Source organism: Selaginella moellendorffii, unplaced genomic scaffold (assembly GCF_000143415.4).
Source record: "Selaginella moellendorffii unplaced genomic scaffold, v1.0 SELMOscaffold_59, whole genome shotgun sequence".
Lineage (NCBI taxonomy): Eukaryota > Viridiplantae > Streptophyta > Lycopodiopsida > Selaginellales > Selaginellaceae > Selaginella > Selaginella moellendorffii.
In genome coordinates, this window is record NW_003314320.1 from 296,215 (window position 1) to 312,290 (window position 16,076).

General features: G+C 50.0%; 5 protein-coding genes across 7 annotated transcripts; 3 read left to right on the forward strand and 2 right to left on the reverse strand.

The window, feature by feature from the left end:
- Nucleotides 1-14: 14 nt before the first annotated feature.
- Nucleotides 15-2,521, forward strand: LOC9643984 (nucleolin 2). The gene is made up of 10 exons (XM_024688804.1): nucleotides 15-1,015; nucleotides 1,064-1,096; nucleotides 1,149-1,231; nucleotides 1,285-1,399; nucleotides 1,446-1,555; nucleotides 1,632-1,707; nucleotides 1,757-1,848; nucleotides 1,904-2,121; nucleotides 2,181-2,267; nucleotides 2,347-2,521. The coding sequence occupies exons 1-10, from the start codon at nucleotides 50-52 to the stop codon at nucleotides 2,373-2,375; spliced, it is 1,809 nt and encodes a 602-aa protein (XP_024544572.1). The 5' UTR covers nucleotides 15-49; the 3' UTR covers nucleotides 2,376-2,521.
- Nucleotides 2,522-2,624: 103 nt separating this feature from the next.
- On the forward strand, nucleotides 2,625-3,882 carry LOC9643801 (glucuronoxylan 4-O-methyltransferase 3). The gene has a single exon (XM_002983590.3). The coding sequence runs from the start codon at nucleotides 2,815-2,817 to the stop codon at nucleotides 3,664-3,666; it is 852 nt and encodes a 283-aa protein (XP_002983636.2). The 5' UTR covers nucleotides 2,625-2,814; the 3' UTR covers nucleotides 3,667-3,882.
- On the reverse strand, nucleotides 3,702-5,685 carry LOC9643802 (inositol-tetrakisphosphate 1-kinase 6). 3 transcript variants are annotated; one of them, XM_024688807.1, is made up of 11 exons: nucleotides 5,529-5,685; nucleotides 5,437-5,472; nucleotides 5,162-5,317; nucleotides 5,032-5,100; nucleotides 4,777-4,976; nucleotides 4,565-4,721; nucleotides 4,404-4,517; nucleotides 4,294-4,356; nucleotides 4,096-4,238; nucleotides 3,904-4,039; nucleotides 3,702-3,850 (listed from the first exon to the last, which is right to left on the reverse strand). In XM_024688807.1, exons 1-11 carry the CDS (start codon nucleotides 5,667-5,669, stop codon nucleotides 3,716-3,718), a joined length of 1,350 nt encoding a protein of 449 aa, XP_024544575.1. In that variant the 5' UTR covers nucleotides 5,670-5,685; the 3' UTR covers nucleotides 3,702-3,715. The 3 variants fall into 3 exon arrangements, with proteins under 3 accessions (XP_024544575.1, XP_024544573.1, XP_002983744.2); XM_024688805.1 differs by having other exon boundaries at nucleotides 5,162-5,383; XM_002983698.2 differs by having other exon boundaries at nucleotides 5,162-5,389.
- Nucleotides 5,686-6,544: 859 nt separating this feature from the next.
- Nucleotides 6,545-9,198, forward strand: LOC9643985 (putative glycerol-3-phosphate transporter 1). Its single transcript, XM_002983591.2, has 3 exons — nucleotides 6,545-8,046; nucleotides 8,115-8,669; nucleotides 8,774-9,198. The coding sequence occupies exons 1-3, from the start codon at nucleotides 6,921-6,923 to the stop codon at nucleotides 8,809-8,811; spliced, it is 1,719 nt and encodes a 572-aa protein (XP_002983637.1). The 5' UTR covers nucleotides 6,545-6,920; the 3' UTR covers nucleotides 8,812-9,198.
- Nucleotides 9,199-9,227: 29 nt separating this feature from the next.
- LOC9643803 (histone acetyltransferase HAC12) lies at nucleotides 9,228-15,724 on the reverse strand. The gene is made up of 16 exons (XM_024688765.1): nucleotides 15,105-15,724; nucleotides 14,937-15,048; nucleotides 14,076-14,868; nucleotides 12,649-14,018; nucleotides 12,298-12,594; nucleotides 11,965-12,243; nucleotides 11,786-11,914; nucleotides 11,524-11,727; nucleotides 11,329-11,471; nucleotides 10,942-11,260; nucleotides 10,748-10,887; nucleotides 10,611-10,689; nucleotides 10,154-10,546; nucleotides 9,878-10,095; nucleotides 9,522-9,813; nucleotides 9,228-9,440 (listed from the first exon to the last, which is right to left on the reverse strand). Exons 1-15 carry the CDS (start codon nucleotides 15,218-15,220, stop codon nucleotides 9,699-9,701), a joined length of 4,707 nt encoding a protein of 1,568 aa, XP_024544533.1. The 5' UTR covers nucleotides 15,221-15,724; the 3' UTR covers nucleotides 9,228-9,440; nucleotides 9,522-9,698.
- Nucleotides 15,725-16,076: the final 352 nt, after the last annotated feature.

Consider the following 16,076-nt stretch of genomic DNA (forward strand, 5'->3'; position numbering starts at 1 on the left):
GACGATTTAGGTCGCTGTGGTCTAGGGTTTTGCGTGAGAGTCGGCCGCTATGGTGGATTCTTCTTCATCCGACTCCAGCAGCGATGAGGAGGTAAGAAATCCCCCCGCCAAGGCTGTCCCCGCCAAGCGGAAGAAGGCGCCGCCACCGCCGCCGGCTAAGAAGGTGGAAAGCGAGGACGATAGCAGCGATAGCAGCAGCGATGAAGAAGACGCGAAGCCTGTGGTGAAGAAGCCCCAGGGAAAAGCTGCGGTTCCAGCGAAGAAGGCGGCTAAGAGTGATAGCAGCGATGAGAGTAGCGATGAGGAAGAGGAAGCAAAGCCTGCGGTGAAGAAGCCGCAGGCCAAGGCTTCGGTGGTGGCTCCGGCGAAGAAGGCACAGGAGAGCAGTGACGACAGTGACGATGATAGTGACGAAGAAGAGGAGAAGCCCAAGCCCCAAGCCAAGCCTGCCGCCACTTCTTCGAGGGCCACTCCTGCGAAGAAAAAAGTCGAGGAAAGTGAGAGCGATAGTGAAGACGATAGTGACGACGAAGACGAGAAGCCGGCAGTGAAGAAGCCACTGGCGAAGCCCGCCGCCGCCGCTGCTCCCAAGAAGAATGCTGCCAAGGATGAGTCCAGCGACGATGACAGTAGTGATTCGGAGAGCGAAGACGATAAGGCTGCCGCCAAAACGCCTGCGAAGAAGGCCCAAGTGAAGCCTGCTGCTACCAAAAAGGCTACTGCGAAGGAGGAGAGTGATAGTGATGACAGTAGTGATGAGAGCGAAGAGGAGAAGAAACCTGCGGCCAAGACTAATGCCAAGGCTTCTACAGCTCCGATGGACGTTGATGAGAGCAGTGACGATGATGACAGCGACGATGACGATGAGCCTGCTAAGCCTGCTGCTAAAGTCGCTACTAAGGCCAAGCCAGCTGCGAAAGATGAGGAAGACGATGAGGAGGATTCATCAGAAGAAGAGGAAGAGGAGGAGAAAGCTGCCAAACAAGCACCAGCCTCGAAAAAGCAAAAGCTTGAAGTAAGTAATGATTGCTATTCTCCTATACTGTGCTGATACCTTTTGCAGAATGGAAAAGCTGCAGCGACAAAAACTGACGAGGTAGATTGCTTAAGTCTCTTCCAGTAGATTGTCTAACCTTCGCTTCATGCAGGTGAAAACTCCGGCGAAAGAGGGTGGCGAATCTAAAACTCTGTTTGTGAGAAACATTCCGTTTTCTGTAACCGACGAAGATCTGTAAGTTCTTTCTTTCCGAGGGAATCTCAAGCTCATTGTTGCCGTAAATGCAGTGCACAATACTTCGAAGATGCTGGTGAAGTTGTGGGCGTGCGAATTGCGCAGGGCGATAACGGTCCGAAAGGGTTTGCACACGTTGAGTTTTCAACGGAAGCCGCTGCTCAAAAGGTACCTTTTTGTTGTTCCTTCCATTCCTCATGTCGCGCTATGCCAGGCACTCAATAAAAGCGGTCAAGATATGGGTGGCAGAAGGATTTACTGTGATCTTGCAAATCCGAGGGGTACTCCTGCGAGTGGACCGAAGCGCGACCGGCCTTCTCCGGGGTGTGTGTTGACTTCTTCCTGTTTTTCTTTCTTTCGTTTGCGGGAAACTTCTTACGAGATTGCATTCTTCTCATAGGTTCAATGGCAACCGCAAGACGAGTGGAAATACCGTCTTTGTCAAGGGTTTCGACAAGTATCAAGAAGAAGACTCGGTACATTTCTCCTCTTATATATACCTTCGCGTGACCTCCGTTTTCTCAGATACGAGACTCGCTGACTAAACACTTCAAAAGCTGCGGTACCATTGAGCGGGTTAAAATTCCCACTGATAGAGAAACCGGAAATATCAAAGGGTAACTTAGTTTTACTTTGTTTCCAGAATGCTTCTCACTCTTTTGTTGGCTACAGCTTCGCTTACATCGAATTCAGTACCGACGGAGCTCCGGCCAAAGCCAAAGAACTTCACGGCTCAGACCTGGACGGCTCCAACCTCGTCGTTGATGACGCAACCGAGCCTTCTGGAGGAGGAGGCGGCGGTGGAAGCTATGGTGGCGGCGGCGGAGGAAGCTATGGTGGTCGCTATGGCGACCGTAGTGGAGGTTATGCTGACCGCGGTGGTCGAAGAGGTAAGAAGGCGTCGAGTTCTCGATAACAAGGCCTTATTCTTTTTTCTCCTTTTTAACAGGCCGTGGTGATCGTGGCCGTGGTGATCGTGGTCGCGGTCGCGGGCCAAGCAGCGCTCCAAGGCAGAAAATCAATGTCGCAGCGTCCGGTAAGTTTGTTTTCACGTAGTTCTTTGTTTGTCTATGCTCCAAAGTCCAAAGCTAACTTCCTCTCTCATGAACTTGCAGGAAAGAAGACAACCTTTGGCGACGATTAGAAGCGCTTGATCAAACACCATCGCTGCTAGCTCTCTAGGTGCGTCTCGAAAAGGCACACTCTAATAGCAAAGTAGTGCTTGTGTACTCTCAGTTTTGCAGCTCTTGTGGAAGAAAAGATCTATTTAATTACAATAAACTTGTGGCTTTAGAAGAAATCGCGTTTTCGTTGCATAAAAATGCTTTGACACGTTTGGTCTCAAGGAGAAGAGAAAAGAAAAGAGTGAAAGCCTACAGGCTCTCTCTCTGGGATTTCTTGATGGATCCAATCGTGCCTCCACGAAAAGTGGTTCTTTTGTGTCTAAGCTCTGCATCCCAGATCCAGATTTAGATCCAAGAATCGTTGCTTCTATCACGGACCAAGTCCTTGTCATAAGCAGCAGCAAGTTTTCTCTCGATCCATCCATCCATCTTGTTCTTGCTTCTTTCGTCTCTGGCGCGATGGGCTTCGTCGAGTACATCTCCTCCAAGCAATGGGCGGTTGCGGGATCCATTATCTTGCCGCTCGTCTTCTTCCTCAGCCTGTGCATTCTCCGGGACACCACTCCCGAGACCCAGTCCACTTTCCAGAACTTGAAGGAGACGGCCTTTCCGGAGAGCTATCGCGGACTCCCGCTCGAGGTAGGCACCGCTCTCGCTCGCTACGTCTCCAGCAAGGTAATCCCCCAGCAAACTTTCGACGAGATTATGATGACCGTGAGAGTTCTCGCGGCACGGGGCCCTTGCAACTTTCTCGTCTTTGGACTGGGGTTCGACAGCGTCATGTGGAAAACTCTCAACCACGGTGGCCGCACGGTGTTCCTGGAAGAAACCGAGGATTGGATCAAGCAGGTGACGGGCAAGAATCCAGATCTGGAGGCCTACCTCGTCAGATACAACACCAAGTTGATGGATGCCGGGAGACTCATGGACCACGCCAGGAAGAATCGCAATGGAAAGTGCCGGCCAGTGCAGGCCATCCGGAACTCGACTTGCAAGATCGCGCTGAGTTATCTTCCCAAGAAGCTGTACGAGGTTGACTGGGACGTGATCATGGTGGACGCTCCCCGAGGCTACTTTGCCGAGGCACCTGGAAGAATGGCAGCGATTTTCAGTGCGTCGGTCATGGCCAGGAGCCGGAAGAATGGAACGACGGATATATACGTACACGACGTGGAGCGGCCGGTGGAGAGGCAGTACTGCGAGGAGTTTCTGTGTCGCGCGAATCTCGTGGAGGAAGCTCCAACCAAGAGGCTGTGGCACTTCAGGCTAGCTCCTCAGTTGAGCGGAAGTTCCTCCAAAAGCTTTTGCTGAGGGCTCTCCTTCTCTTCCCGAGGTTATTACTTCTTTTCTTCGTGGCTGCCTAGATAGTTCTTGTGTTTCTCGATTCTTGCAAAGCTTTCCAGAATGCAGGGACTGCTTCCGTGTCAGGAACGTCCTTGAATGTTGGAAAGTAGTTCACGTCCACTATAACATGGTCGCGTGTGTGGCTATGTACCTGACAAAAGAAATCCTTTTTAGAGAGCCTTACATCAGTACGCACATACTCACAACCACGTCGAAACCAATGATTGTAAGTCCGAGTTTCCGTCTCAGCACAGCAGCCGTTGATCGCATTGCTGTGATATCTAGAGCCGATTCTGCCGCTTTCTCATCGACGGCTCTTCCAGTCGGTAAAGTTTTCAAACTAAAAAGAGGTGTTAGGCTTCATGGATCTAGGAAAGTAGGAAATGTATGGCGTACCTGTCAAACACAATACTTGGCGCTTCTGTGTTGATCATCGTGCGTAGCACGACTGCGTCCGGAGTAGATTTCCTGGTTGAGTAAAACACCTGCTCGCCTAGAACATAAAATTTGAAGATGACTGATTGATGATCAACGTATTCCTATTACAAAACCGGAGCATGTAAGACCACAGTCCCGATGAAGTACCTGACTTACCTGAATAACTGCTGGAAGAGGCACAGCAAGGTTGGAATAGCCACGATCCTCGAAAACAATAGCCTGCCCGGGAAAAAAGATAAAAGCACTATTCTAATCAAAGTACAAACCATGGTGTGTGACTCCGATGCACCACAAGCAATTTGCGGCTTAACAATAGTAGGAACCACCAAGTTCGCAGACTTCAGCTTGTCGAAAAGGGCAGCATCATCAAATCCTGTCACCTGTATATCTTGTCACTGAAAAATAAGAAACTAAAGATTTGAGTTACCTTAACGCAACGAGGAGGACGAACAATTGGCCCGCCAGCAGCAACCTCTATGAGTGGTAGCTCTTCGAGAAGAGATTGAGTAGCGACACGATCCATAAGGGGTGTCACTCGATCAGTAGGATCCACGACATGAATGTCCGGATGTTCCTGCAGATACCTGTATGTATGCAGAATGAGAAATCCAAATAGATAAACGAAGAGAAGCAAGGTACCTTTCCAGCTTGTTGAATCGGTCAGAGAAATTTATCCATTTTTCGTTGGTGTCCGAGACCACCTTTGAAACGCTCACAATCTCGTCTGTGGCTTTGTTCAACACGATATCGACCACACTAAGTTGCCGATCCAGGGAAGACGATAAATCTAATGGAGTGAAAGACATTCCAAACGTTGACATAAACGGGAGCGCACCCCTCTACAAAAACAAAAAGCATTCAAATTATTCTAAAACAAGAGCTCTTCTTTCTTACCTGAAGCAAATCCTTCTCCCTCTTCCAGTTCATGCAGTGACCAACGAGAGTGATCTTGTTTCCAAGTTCCTGTAAGAAAAACAAAATAGAAAAACTGAGCTTTGCGAGTTTATCAGAGGTCGAATCACACCTTTTTTATCAAGCTTGTGATCGCGAAAGGTAGAGACTCAAGTTGAAGTGTTGAATCTTCAGCAGCTATAAAGTTCCAGCTACTGTCAAGCGATGCTTTGAATTCCTCCAAATTCTTTTCGGCGCACACGACCACGCACTGAGCCTCTGAAAGAACCTGGCTTTGATCCGAGAAAGTTTGAATCAAATGAAGGCCTTTGGAAACTCCTATCTCTCTCAAAGCCTGAGACTGTAAGAAGATCAACCTCTCGCATGGGGAAAAACACAGCCGATTACCTTTCTTGCCGATATATCGGATCGAAAGAAGAGTCCCTATCAAGCATGATCGATCAATCTCTGGAAGAAAAAAAGCGAAAAACACACTGTACCACAAACAATCCCGAACGACTGAGCCGGATTAAGAGCTTATCGGCGCCAGGCCGCAGGGAATCAGCTGCATTCTCATCGCACTGCTGGAAAACAATCGCCTCGTCGAGAACCACTGCCCGCGTAAACCCCTGCTGCGCCATGCCCAAGAACCCTAAAACTCAAACAAACAATGCAACACGTCAGATAGAAACGCATACGTGTCAATTTATAAATCTGCCAACTAGGCCCTAGAATACAAGTTTAGATGTTGAAATGTTGAAATGTCTCCTAAATCTACAATCCTCTCTTCTCTTCCAGTAAATGTAGCCAGCAACAGCCACTAACGCAATTCCCAATATCACTCCAAAGATAATCCCAGCCTTTTGTCCAGGGCTCAATCCTTTGTGGCTGGATGGCGATGATGATGAAGGTGAAGGTGAAGGTGAAGGTAACGGTGACGGTGACGGTGGCGACGAAGGCGGGGATGCCGACGGTAGCGATAGAATTTGAGGTGGCTCTACTGTTTGTGGTGTGGGCGATGGTGACTCCATTGGTTGTGGTGTGGGCGATAGTGGTAGTGATGACGGTGGTGGTGATGGTGATAGTGACGGTGACGGTGATAGGAAAGGTGGAGGTGGTGATACAAACGATGGTGATGGTGATCCCAACGGTGGAGAAGAAACCTGTTGTCCCATCGCTGATAAATCCATAGGACCACCTCGTGCCTTTGCTGAAACAACCATTATTACAAGAATGAGCCCCATAGCCATAACTTTGGAGGAGATCTCCATCTTTTAAGCTGACCTAATCTTTTCAATCGATTGATCACATATTATACCTTCCCGGAACCATATCTGGTCTGAAATTCCGGACATATTTGGCCGTCTACCGTCAACTGTGACTGGCACATCCCGCGTGGACCATTTCCCGCGCTTCCATGTCATATAGAGTTCATTAGCTCACGAAATTTCAAACCTAGATGTGTCGCAACACCATAGCACGAATTTATGGCCACCAGTGGCCACGTTTGAGCTTTCGTACCCCAGCAGCCAAGTTTTTGGAATTCTGGGATATCCCTTCCCACGGATTCGGATATACCGGCCTTCTTAAACGGAGGCACATATCGGACGGTCAATGTACGCTTTCTTGCGTTTTTCTCCTATTTTTCTCTCTTTTCTTCCCTCGATAGCGCGCTTGTAATGCAGGCGCTGGAGCATCGATTTCACGGATTGGAGCTCCGGTTTGCGAGATTTCTTGTGTAAGTTTCAGGTTTCACGGATTCTGGACTCTGTGGGGCTGGATTTTTGGTGATATCGACGAGCGAGCTCTCGGCTCATCGATTGATCCAAGAAATTTCGCGAAATCTCTGGGTCTGGGGTGATATTTCGGCCGCGGCTCTGCTCCAGGGATCCATGGATCGCTTCCGGAGCGCTCCACCGGGGATCCGTGTGGCGAGAGCGATCGCGGGCAGGAATTTCCGGGTGGGCAAGGGCCTCATTCTCGTCATCACCTTCATCGCCTACGCCTGCTACCACGCCTCCCGCAAGCCGCCGAGCATCGTCAAGAGCGTTCTTGATCCAGAGACAGGCTCCAGCAATCCCAATATCAACGCCATCGATTCCATCGCCGCCATCGCGGTCGCCGGCAACGCGAGCGCTGTCCAAGAAATCGCCATCGCCAGGCCTCTCAGCTGGCTCTTCGTCCCCCGCGATGCCTCGAATGCGGCGCGGCTCCAATCCAGAGCCGCCGGCTGGGCTCCATTCAACGAAGAGGGCGGAAAATCCCGGCTGGGCCAGATCGACGTCGCGTTCCTGGCGTGCTACGCGCTGGGGATGTTCTTCGCGGGGCATCTCGGCGACAGGCTCGACTTGCGGATCTTCCTCACGATGGGGATGGTGGGCAGCGGCACCTTCGTTTGCCTCTTTGGCCTGGGCTACTGGTGGAACATCCACAGCCTCTACTACTTCCTCTTCGTCCAGATGATCGCGGGGCTCTTTCAAGCAACAGGATGGCCGTCGGTGGTGGCCATCGTTGGGAACTGGTGTGGGAAATCCAAGCGGGGATTGATCATGGGCGTGTGGAACGCTCACACCTCGGTTGGAAACATCGTTGGATCACTGGTTGGAGCGGCGGTTCTTCCATTCGGCTGGGGGTGGTCGTTTCTACTCCCGGGGTTGCTTATCATGGTCGGTGGCGTGATGGTCTACTTGTTCCTGGTGGTGGATCCGCGAGACGTGGATTTGCCATCTCCATACGATGGTGGCGGTGGCGAGAGTTCGTCCGTGCAAGGATCAAGCGACGAGGAGGAGGAAGATGAGGCTGGATCATCGTCGAGCTCCAGCCTCGTTTCGGATCGAGATGATCAGGATCCAGAGGCCCAGGTGAGGAAAAACTCCAGCCCCGGACGCGATCAACCCGTCGGGTTCTTGGAGGCGTGGGTGATACCCGGAGTTGCTCCATTCGCGTTTTGTCTCTTCTTCTCGAAGCTGGTTGCTTACACTTTTCTCTACTGGCTACCGTTCTATGTACGACACACAAGTAAGTCCATGCTCTTTTTCACTTTTTCTTTTCGGTGGTTTCTAAACAATTGTTCTTTGATCTTCCAGGAATTGCTGGAGTCGTCCTCTCCGACACGACAGCCGCGAATCTCTCGATACTGTTCGACATAGGCGGCGTTTTCGGCGGTGTTCTCGCCGGCCACCTTTCGGACAAGCTCAACGCGCGGGCCATCACCGCGGCAACTTTCACGTACTGCGCGATCCCGGCGCTCTTCTTCTACCACGAGTTTGGAGCAATCTCCATGCCTCTCAACGCGGGGCTGATGCTGGCGCTGGGAATGCTGGTGAACGGCCCCTACGCGCTCATCACCACGGCGGTGTCCGCGGACCTGGGGACGCACAGCAGCTTGAGTGGCGATGCTCGGGCGCTGTCCACTGTGACCGCCATCATCGACGGGTGTGGATCGGCTGGAGCGGCCGTGGGTCCGCTGCTCACGGGCTACATCTCGGAGCAAGGCTGGGACAACGTCTTCCTCATGCTCATGGCCTCGGCGTTCATGGCGGGGCTGCTGCTCTCGAGACTGGTGGTGAACGAGGCCGCCGAGAAGATCCGGGGGCTCCGCGAGGCTGGAAAAGATTCGTCATCTCGCGCATCCTCCTCGGGTACGTTGGACAGATTCAAAGTGATATTTTTTCGTGGTCACGCGAATCCTCCAGTCGCTGTTGTTCGTTTCTCACCGTGGAATTTTTTTTGTGGTTGTCTACAGGAGATCTCTCACAGCCATTCATAAATGGGAAAGGCTGAGTGGCCCTGAAATGATGCCCCACTCCACTACCGCGGCTCTGGATACGATTTTTTTTTGTCTCCTAGGATCGATCGTTCGAATCTCTGGGATGGGATCATACATATTTGCGGGAGGTATGATCCAGTGTAAATATTCTTGGCGCGCGATTGAGATGTGTTTGTCCCTTGGAATCTTCTTGGAAGTTATTGTCAGTAGACAATAAGTTTTGGAAAAGAGAAAGGTAGATATATATCAAAATCCTTTTAGGGAAATTTGCTTAAAGGTAGAACTTGGTTGCACCGTGACACATAAACTCTGATGAATCAGTAGACAATAAGTTTTCGAAAAGAGAAAGGTAGATACATATCATTGTCACTCAATAAAGAGAATCACAATGTTTGCTTAAAGGTAGAACTATTCAAAAAGAGAAAGGAGGTGGAATAATCTTCGCCTATATATAATTTAAGTAAATACAAAGGAATTCTCTCACTCTCTCACACTTACATGGAACTTTACATGAATTCTGATGAGTCACGGAAAAAAAGAAAACTTCTATGTACACTGGTGTGTCGCTGTCCTGATTGTCACTCTCTCATTCTCTCATCTTTGTCTCTCCTTGGGATGTTTGGTACTTGCGCTTTGTTTCAACCTTGCAAAAGGAAAGAAGCACAAGAAGAAAGTTAGATCATTCGTGGCCACACTAGACGAAAAAGATCGAAGAGAAGTTTACCTTTGCTCTGGGAAGAGACACAAGAAAGCAAGCGTTGTTCCTTGTACTGCTTGCTTCCCAACGACTGTCAAAATTGGAACACAACGTCGATGAAGTCAAGTCACTCTGTCCGTCCGCCGATGCCAAAAAAAAAAGGAAAAAAAAAGAATAACGTGTTGGAAGAAGTCCTCGCTGCCTCTATTGCTTCCTGCCAGCAGTCTCCGCAGTGCGTTGCCGCATCATCTCGTTCACCGCCGCTCGTCGTCGAGACTCCATTTGGAGCTGGTTTCTTCTTGAATGTTCTCTCAGGTCCCTGCCAAGAGATGGTTAGTCTCTGTGCGAAAACCACAAAGAAGAAAAAGGATAGAGGTACTTACTTGCAGCGAGGCACGCGGCAGTCCGCTTGCTTGCAAGATCTCGCATGTAGTTGCATGAAGCTCCACATCCTCTTGCAGTGCAAGCAGTTCCCGATAACTCGCTTTTGGCATGTCATTCCGTGCCGGAACAGCCTCTTGAGATCTCCGCAGTTTGGATATTGGCACTGTGTTGTGCAGCACTTCGAAGCGTGAACGAGTAACTCCTGCATCATCTTAAGCTGGACAAGGAAATAAAAATGTTGTGAGCAGTGACAGAACGTTCAATTTCACACAAACCTGTTGCACCCGCTGTTGCCTCGCTTCCTTGTTCTGAGCATTCCGCTCCGATGCTGATGGATGTTGCACGAGCTTGTGAGGATGCTTCCTTGTCTCCTCCTTGTAATAGCAGCCATTGCAAACGTCGTACTCTGTACAGGTCTCGCACTTCCAGCCTTGTCCTGGTTCTATGTCGTGGGTGCAAATGCAGCACGTCACCACGAACGCCGGGGCCATAGGATTATGCAAGTGGTAAAGCACCATCATAGACGAGTGCTTGGCCCGCCGCAGTGTGTCGTACTGATAGTGATTCCCCTGGCAGAGGGTCAAAAACGCGTGTCTGGTGTCAAAGAATTCACTCTCCATTAAGTCATCATTATCCTTGGTGTCTGGTGGAACATCGGTAACTTCGATCTACACAGCACACAAACAAGTGTGTCATTATCAAAACCAACAATTCTCTCGGATGATTACTCACCGGAGTTAGATAATGCATTTCCTTGCTATTGACAGGATGTCTTTCCCTTTCGTCCAGTTTTAGCTCTGCTTCATGGCACCTGCACAAAGCAAGCGGAGTTGCCAAACTACCGGAGCAAGTAATTGAAAGATTCTTACCTATCACAAAGCTGAAAGGTCTTACAAGGCCGGCAAACCCAGCGGCAGCCCGTCAATATAAAGTTTCTACAGTGTGTGCAAGTGTGCTGTAGATGAACCATAATAAAATCTTCCTTCATTTGCATTATCGACTCCCCAAGCTGCAAGGAAAAAGCACGATGTAAATTCATGGCATTGGAAAAAGAAAAACCCACCTTCTGCATGAGTTGCGCATCTTTTGAAGCGTTGATAGCCATTTCCGCCTGAGCAGCAGTCTTTGTGGCGCGTTTCGTTGGCGGTTTTTTAATCTTTCCCTTTTTCTGCTGCTTTGATCCATCATCGTCATCCTGCTGTTGTAGTTGCAGTATCATATCTTCTGCGGCACCCGGCCAATAATCACCATCGAAATATGGAAGCCTTGCAGCGGTCACTTTGGCCTTGCACTCGCCAGGAGATATGAAAAAAAAGTCATAGAAATTGGTAATCTCGACAACAATATTTTCCCTGGACGCTTTCCTAAGCATCGTTAAGTACCTGAGAATATAACACAAAAAGGGGGGGAAAGGTCAATGAACTGAAAGAATAAGATGGAAACCACATACCATTCTCGCAACTTGTCCGACTTTGGAGTCTTCTGAATTTCAGGGTGACAATAAAGAATGTAATCCTCGCCCTTCAGAGGCGGACACGCCCAAATGTAGCAACTGGTAAAACCTCTCCTTTTACAATACTCCAAGTAAGCAATCTGCAAGGAATATCAAGTTACAAAAAGTAAGGTAAGAAGAGAGAAAATTTACCAGCAATTCATGATAAACGAAAGTTCTTAGTGCCTCTCCGTTTGGTGTTTTCACCTCTGCTGGTCTGAAGTATTTGACGGAATCCAAATAAGAAAGATACACCCGCCGCTGATTTGGTTGCGCAGACTCCACTCCAAACTCTTGAACGTACATTCCAAAAAGACAAACCTCCACTCCTTCAATCTTTTGAAAAAGTAGCACTGCCTGGAAATTCCAACCAGTCAGAGAAAAAAGGACTACCAAATATAAAAATAACTTTCACCTTTGATTTATACGGGAATTCAGTAGAGTAATCCTCCTCTTGAAAGATTTCTAGAAACCGAGGTTTGACTTCCAGCCTTTTATCCACGGAGGAAACAACCCTCACGACCAGCCCCTCCGCGCCGAGAACCTTCACGCAGTTATCTGAGTACATTCGTGTAAAAACAGTGAGCTGCATACCTCGTCATGGCTTCTCCCTTCCTTTCTAGCGCGCTCAGATCGCTCCTGCCTGAGCTTCAGAGTGAGTCTGGACTCGAGGTGATCGCTTAGCCACGTCCGAGGAAGGTCTTTGGCTCCGAGGACAGCCGAGACTGGCAGTGGATCTCTTTCGCCCGACTCCATTTCAGCCATGCAGCACTCGGGACAAGTATACTCCGCTTCTCCACCCTCATTCCTCCTGCTATTGAAAAGCGCGCAGGTTTGATGTTGCCATAAGTTACACTTGTCGCAGCACACCCACTGCGAAAATCAAACTTGAGTACAGAAATCCCGTTTGCAAACGACATAGCTTACCGCCTCTTCTTGCTCTTCGTCGTGCTTCCTTTTCTCCAAGCACGACTTAGCGTACGTAAGGCCTTCCAATTCGACATTCTCCGTGCGAACATCGTTGTAACAAGGAATGCAAAAGTAGTGTCGAGTTTCACGAACCGCTGTTGTATAGTAGAGTGCGTTTCGCTTCACTCGTATCCCGCAGCTCGTGCAATAAATAGGTGGTGGATCGAAGAAAAGCTTCTCAACTGCACACAATCTACAAGCGTGCTCGTTTGCCTGAAGTTCCATGGCCTGGTTCTTCTCTGCTTTGGACTTGCTCTGCTAAGAAAATGAATGAGCACGAGAAAGAAACTCTAGTGATTCCTCACGTACCTGGCCAACCCACTGTCTTAAGCTCACAATGTGTTGCTTGATTTGCTCGATGGTGAAGATCTCTGTTAGCGAGACGCCAACTATTTTCGGCTTTCCTCCTTTGCCAATCCTTGGACCAGACTCGTGCTTAACAATCGCGTTCCCGGGATGCTTCACGTCACTTGCTACAGGCTCCGGCTTCACGTTCCGGACGCCACCACCATGAGGTGCTTCAGCCTTCACAGCTTTGATAACCTCTTTCGACTCGACCTTGACGGGTCCATCACCATTCTCCATAGTAGTAGAGTCTGGCGACGCCACCTTGGGCCGTTTCAGAGGTGGCTGGCCACCATCTTTAGAACCCGGAGGAGATCCCATCTGGTCTGCTGGCGGAGGGTGAGTTTGCTTTAAGATGGCCTGCCGGACAGGTCCACAAACCGGGCATCTAGCGTCACGACACGACTGATGGTGTGTGAGCAACTTCATCGAGGCACTGCACCGCGGATATTGGCACTCACGATCCCGGCATTTGGACATGTGACTTAGCAGCTGGCGAGCAGTTTGGCAGTGAGGACTGCATATGCACTGTCCACCCGCGGCGGAGCATTTCGTTGCATGACGGAGAAAAAGTAGCCAGCGCTGCTGCTTGAGGTACTGCTGAGCACGAGTACTGCTGATCACTGGCTGGGGTCCCGTTCCAGAGCCGTTGCTTTCAGGCTGGGCAGCCGCTCCTCCCGGAGTTGATACCATAGACGACGGACTTCCTTGTTCCTGCTTCAAAACGGCAGGAGCAGGCTGTGGTGATTGTTGGTGCTCGGTCACTTGCACGCTCTCGTTCACCGGCTCCGGCTTCGGTTGTAAGGTCTCACTATTCGGAGTTTGTAACTGTTTCTGTGTCTCCGGGAACACGACATGATTCTCGTTGGCGATGTTTTTCACCTCCCTCTCTTGCGCCTGCCATGTTTGCTGAACCTGCGGGGACGGTTTTTGATCCGACTGCTCCATCTGAACAACAGGTCCCGGGACAACATTCTGGACGTCTAATGAGGTCTTGGTTAAGTCAGAGAGTTGCTGGAACGTTGTTCCCTGATCTTGCTGTTGCGGCTGCTGCTGTTGTGCGGCTTGTTGCCTTTGCTGCAGCTGCTGCATTTGTTGCTGCAATTGCTTCTGGTGATGCTGTTGCTGCTGCTGCATTCGCTGTTGCTGTAAGCTCATCGCCACCCCTTGCTGTTGACTCGAAGATTTCGCAAGTTGAGGATTAATTGCGTTTAGAGCAACTCCATTGTTCACAAGGCCACCTGTTGTTGATGGAGTATACAAGTTACCCCCAGGTCCAGCCAAGTCCGCAGCATTCATGGCATAGCTGCCATTGGAAACGGCGGAGCTCAGCGCTACATAACGAACTCGTCAGTAAAAACACATCGCTGGACAGGAAAGAGCTAGCTTACTTTGCATCCGTTGTTGTTGGTTCAAACGCTGTTGCTGTTGTAGCATATACTGAGCTTGAGCTTGATTCGGGTAATCGTGCACTGCAACGTTTCCGTTCGCTAGGTGAGAACGATTCATCACCATACCATTCGCTAGTCCGTTTGCTGTCTTCACTTGAGAAGCACCGTTCATATGAGCACGAAGGATATGACCATTGGAAGCCGCGAGCTGCTGCGGTTGCACGGAAGCCATCGAGATGTCGCTGACTTTAGGGAAGTTCGACACACTGGGCGACTGCTGTGGCATGCTGAGACCCGGCGTCGGCATCATCTGCATTCCCCCAGCTGAAAATCCTGTACTGGAGGCAAGTTGTCCATCGTGAATCATCCTCATACCGTTGACAGGCATCCCACTAGGCATCAAGTTCCCATTGGCAAACATCCCTGTCGAAGTTTGAACGCCATTGGCGACGAAGTTCATGTTTGCATTCCCGGTGGGCATCATACTTCCGTTCGTAGAGATCCCCATCTTGTTGCCAAGTCCAGGAGTTGGCATCATCGTCGAGCTGGCCCTGGCGGTACCATTACCATGACCCCCAACCGGGATCATGGTGTTCGAGTAACCAGGAGTAGGGACAAGGTTGCCACCCATGCCTGGAGTTGGTACCATGCCACCTCCACCGTTCACAGAGACCGCGGTCCCAGAAGACCTCGTGAGATCCTCTATAGAAGTTACTCGCGGCTGCTGGTTGACAAATCGATGAGTTGCAACTTGGAGACGATGCTCCAACGTTCGCACGTCAGCATAATCTTCCTGTTCATCAGAGGTAACCATGAGATCGAAAGGCAAAAAGACAAACAAAAGCAAAGATCACACAGAACCTTAGAAGTAGCATCATTGTACAAAGCCTGCTCCACATTCGATACCAAGTCAGGGATTTTCTGCTGCCACTCTGGAGGCAATTGGTGTTTACATTTCTGAAAAATCTGTGCTCTGGAAAACGAAAACACAATCGTTAGTTCAAGAGATACAGTGAAAAACACGCTTACATTTTTTCTATGACCTTCCTACGCAAAGCCAAATCGTTACCCCATGGATTCGAAGGTAACGACGTCTTATCCTGCAAAGTGATGCACTGCCCAGATAGCTGTGCCTGGGCCTGCATCTTCCTTAGCCAATTCCAATGTAGCTTCTCTTAAGTCCCAGCCCAGTCCATACTCCTCCCGGCCAATCAAACGACCAATCCCAATGCAATGGATCCTCACATCCAGAAGCTAGAATCCCGAAATTCCGCTCCTGGATCCATGGCCCGCTCCCAAAGCCGCCAGCACCCAATTCGAAATCCGATCATCCCCCAGCTCATGCAATCCAATTCAAACCTGGCGCTGGCCGGCAGCGTGCTCGATCGCGGCTGCTGCTGCTGCTGCTGCTCAACCCTAAACCTCTATCGAATTAGATTACCGGCATCCTCCGTGCTCGGCCTCTGGGACGAGCTCACTGTCCTACAAACCCTAACCCCAGCGCGTCCCTGCCAAACCCCTACTCCTCGATCTAGCTCCAATTCCGTGGCGTCGCGGCGTGGCGGGCAACGCCCTGTCAATCGAAACCCTAATTATGGAAGGAGAATCCAGAAAGTGAAGCCTATGGGAGCATACTTCCAAGACCATTGCCTTTCAAACCCCCATCTTATACTCCACAGTAAGGGTAGTTCACCCATACATTCCGGCTAGATATCCAATCGGGGCCGCTCATCAGGTGGGACAAACTCACGGAAAGAATCTCACGGCCGTTAACGGCCCTCACATTCCGGTCAGATACAGCATCCGGGCCGTCTCCATGGCAACTAGAAACATTCTCCTCTTTACATCTGTTATGTTTAAGAATGAATGTCGATCCATTTCGTCACTTTGAGCCCACCATCTGGTCCAATTTTCCAAAATCCTTGGAACCTTAGGCTTGCTCGCTCATAGAAGCTCATCGTCTGTCAACCCAGCTCCCTGGCTTTGAAGCTCTTGGAGAAC

Excerpts from the sequence above, each read along its gene's own strand:
- LOC9643984 (XM_024688804.1), top strand. The coding sequence starts at position 50 with ATGGTGGATTCTTCTTCATCCGACTCCAGCAGCGATGAGGAGGTAAGA. Across the intron at positions 1,016-1,063 it reads CGAAAAAGCAAAAGCTTGAA|AATGGAAAAGCTGCAGCGAC; the intron begins GTAAGTAATGAT and ends TACCTTTTGCAG. Across the intron at positions 1,097-1,148 it reads CAGCGACAAAAACTGACGAG|GTGAAAACTCCGGCGAAAGA; the intron begins GTAGATTGCTTA and ends CGCTTCATGCAG.
- LOC9643801 (XM_002983590.3), top strand. The coding sequence starts at position 2,815 with ATGGGCTTCGTCGAGTACATCTCCTCCAAGCAATGGGCGGTTGCGGGA.
- LOC9643802 (XM_002983698.2), bottom strand. The coding sequence starts at position 5,669 with ATGGCGCAGCAGGGGTTTACGCGGGCAGTGGTTCTCGACGAGGCGATT. Across the intron at positions 5,390-5,436 it reads CCGATATATCGGCAAGAAAG|TCTCAGGCTTTGAGAGAGAT; the intron begins GTAATCGGCTGT and ends ATCTTCTTACAG. Across the intron at positions 4,722-4,776 it reads CGATTCAACAAGCTGGAAAG|GTATCTGCAGGAACATCCGG; the intron begins GTACCTTGCTTC and ends GCATACATACAG.
- LOC9643985 (XM_002983591.2), top strand. The coding sequence starts at position 6,921 with ATGGATCGCTTCCGGAGCGCTCCACCGGGGATCCGTGTGGCGAGAGCG. Across the intron at positions 8,047-8,114 it reads GTTCTATGTACGACACACAA|GAATTGCTGGAGTCGTCCTC; the intron begins GTAAGTCCATGC and ends TTGATCTTCCAG. Across the intron at positions 8,670-8,773 it reads ATCTCGCGCATCCTCCTCGG|GAGATCTCTCACAGCCATTC; the intron begins GTACGTTGGACA and ends GGTTGTCTACAG.
- LOC9643803 (XM_024688765.1), bottom strand. The coding sequence starts at position 15,220 with ATGCAGGCCCAGGCACAGCTATCTGGGCAGTGCATCACTTTGCAGGAT. Across the intron at positions 15,049-15,104 it reads AGGAAGGTCATAGAAAAAAT|AGCACAGATTTTTCAGAAAT; the intron begins GTAAGCGTGTTT and ends TTCGTTTTCCAG. Across the intron at positions 10,547-10,610 it reads AAATGCATTATCTAACTCCG|ATCGAAGTTACCGATGTTCC; the intron begins GTGAGTAATCAT and ends TGTGCTGTGTAG.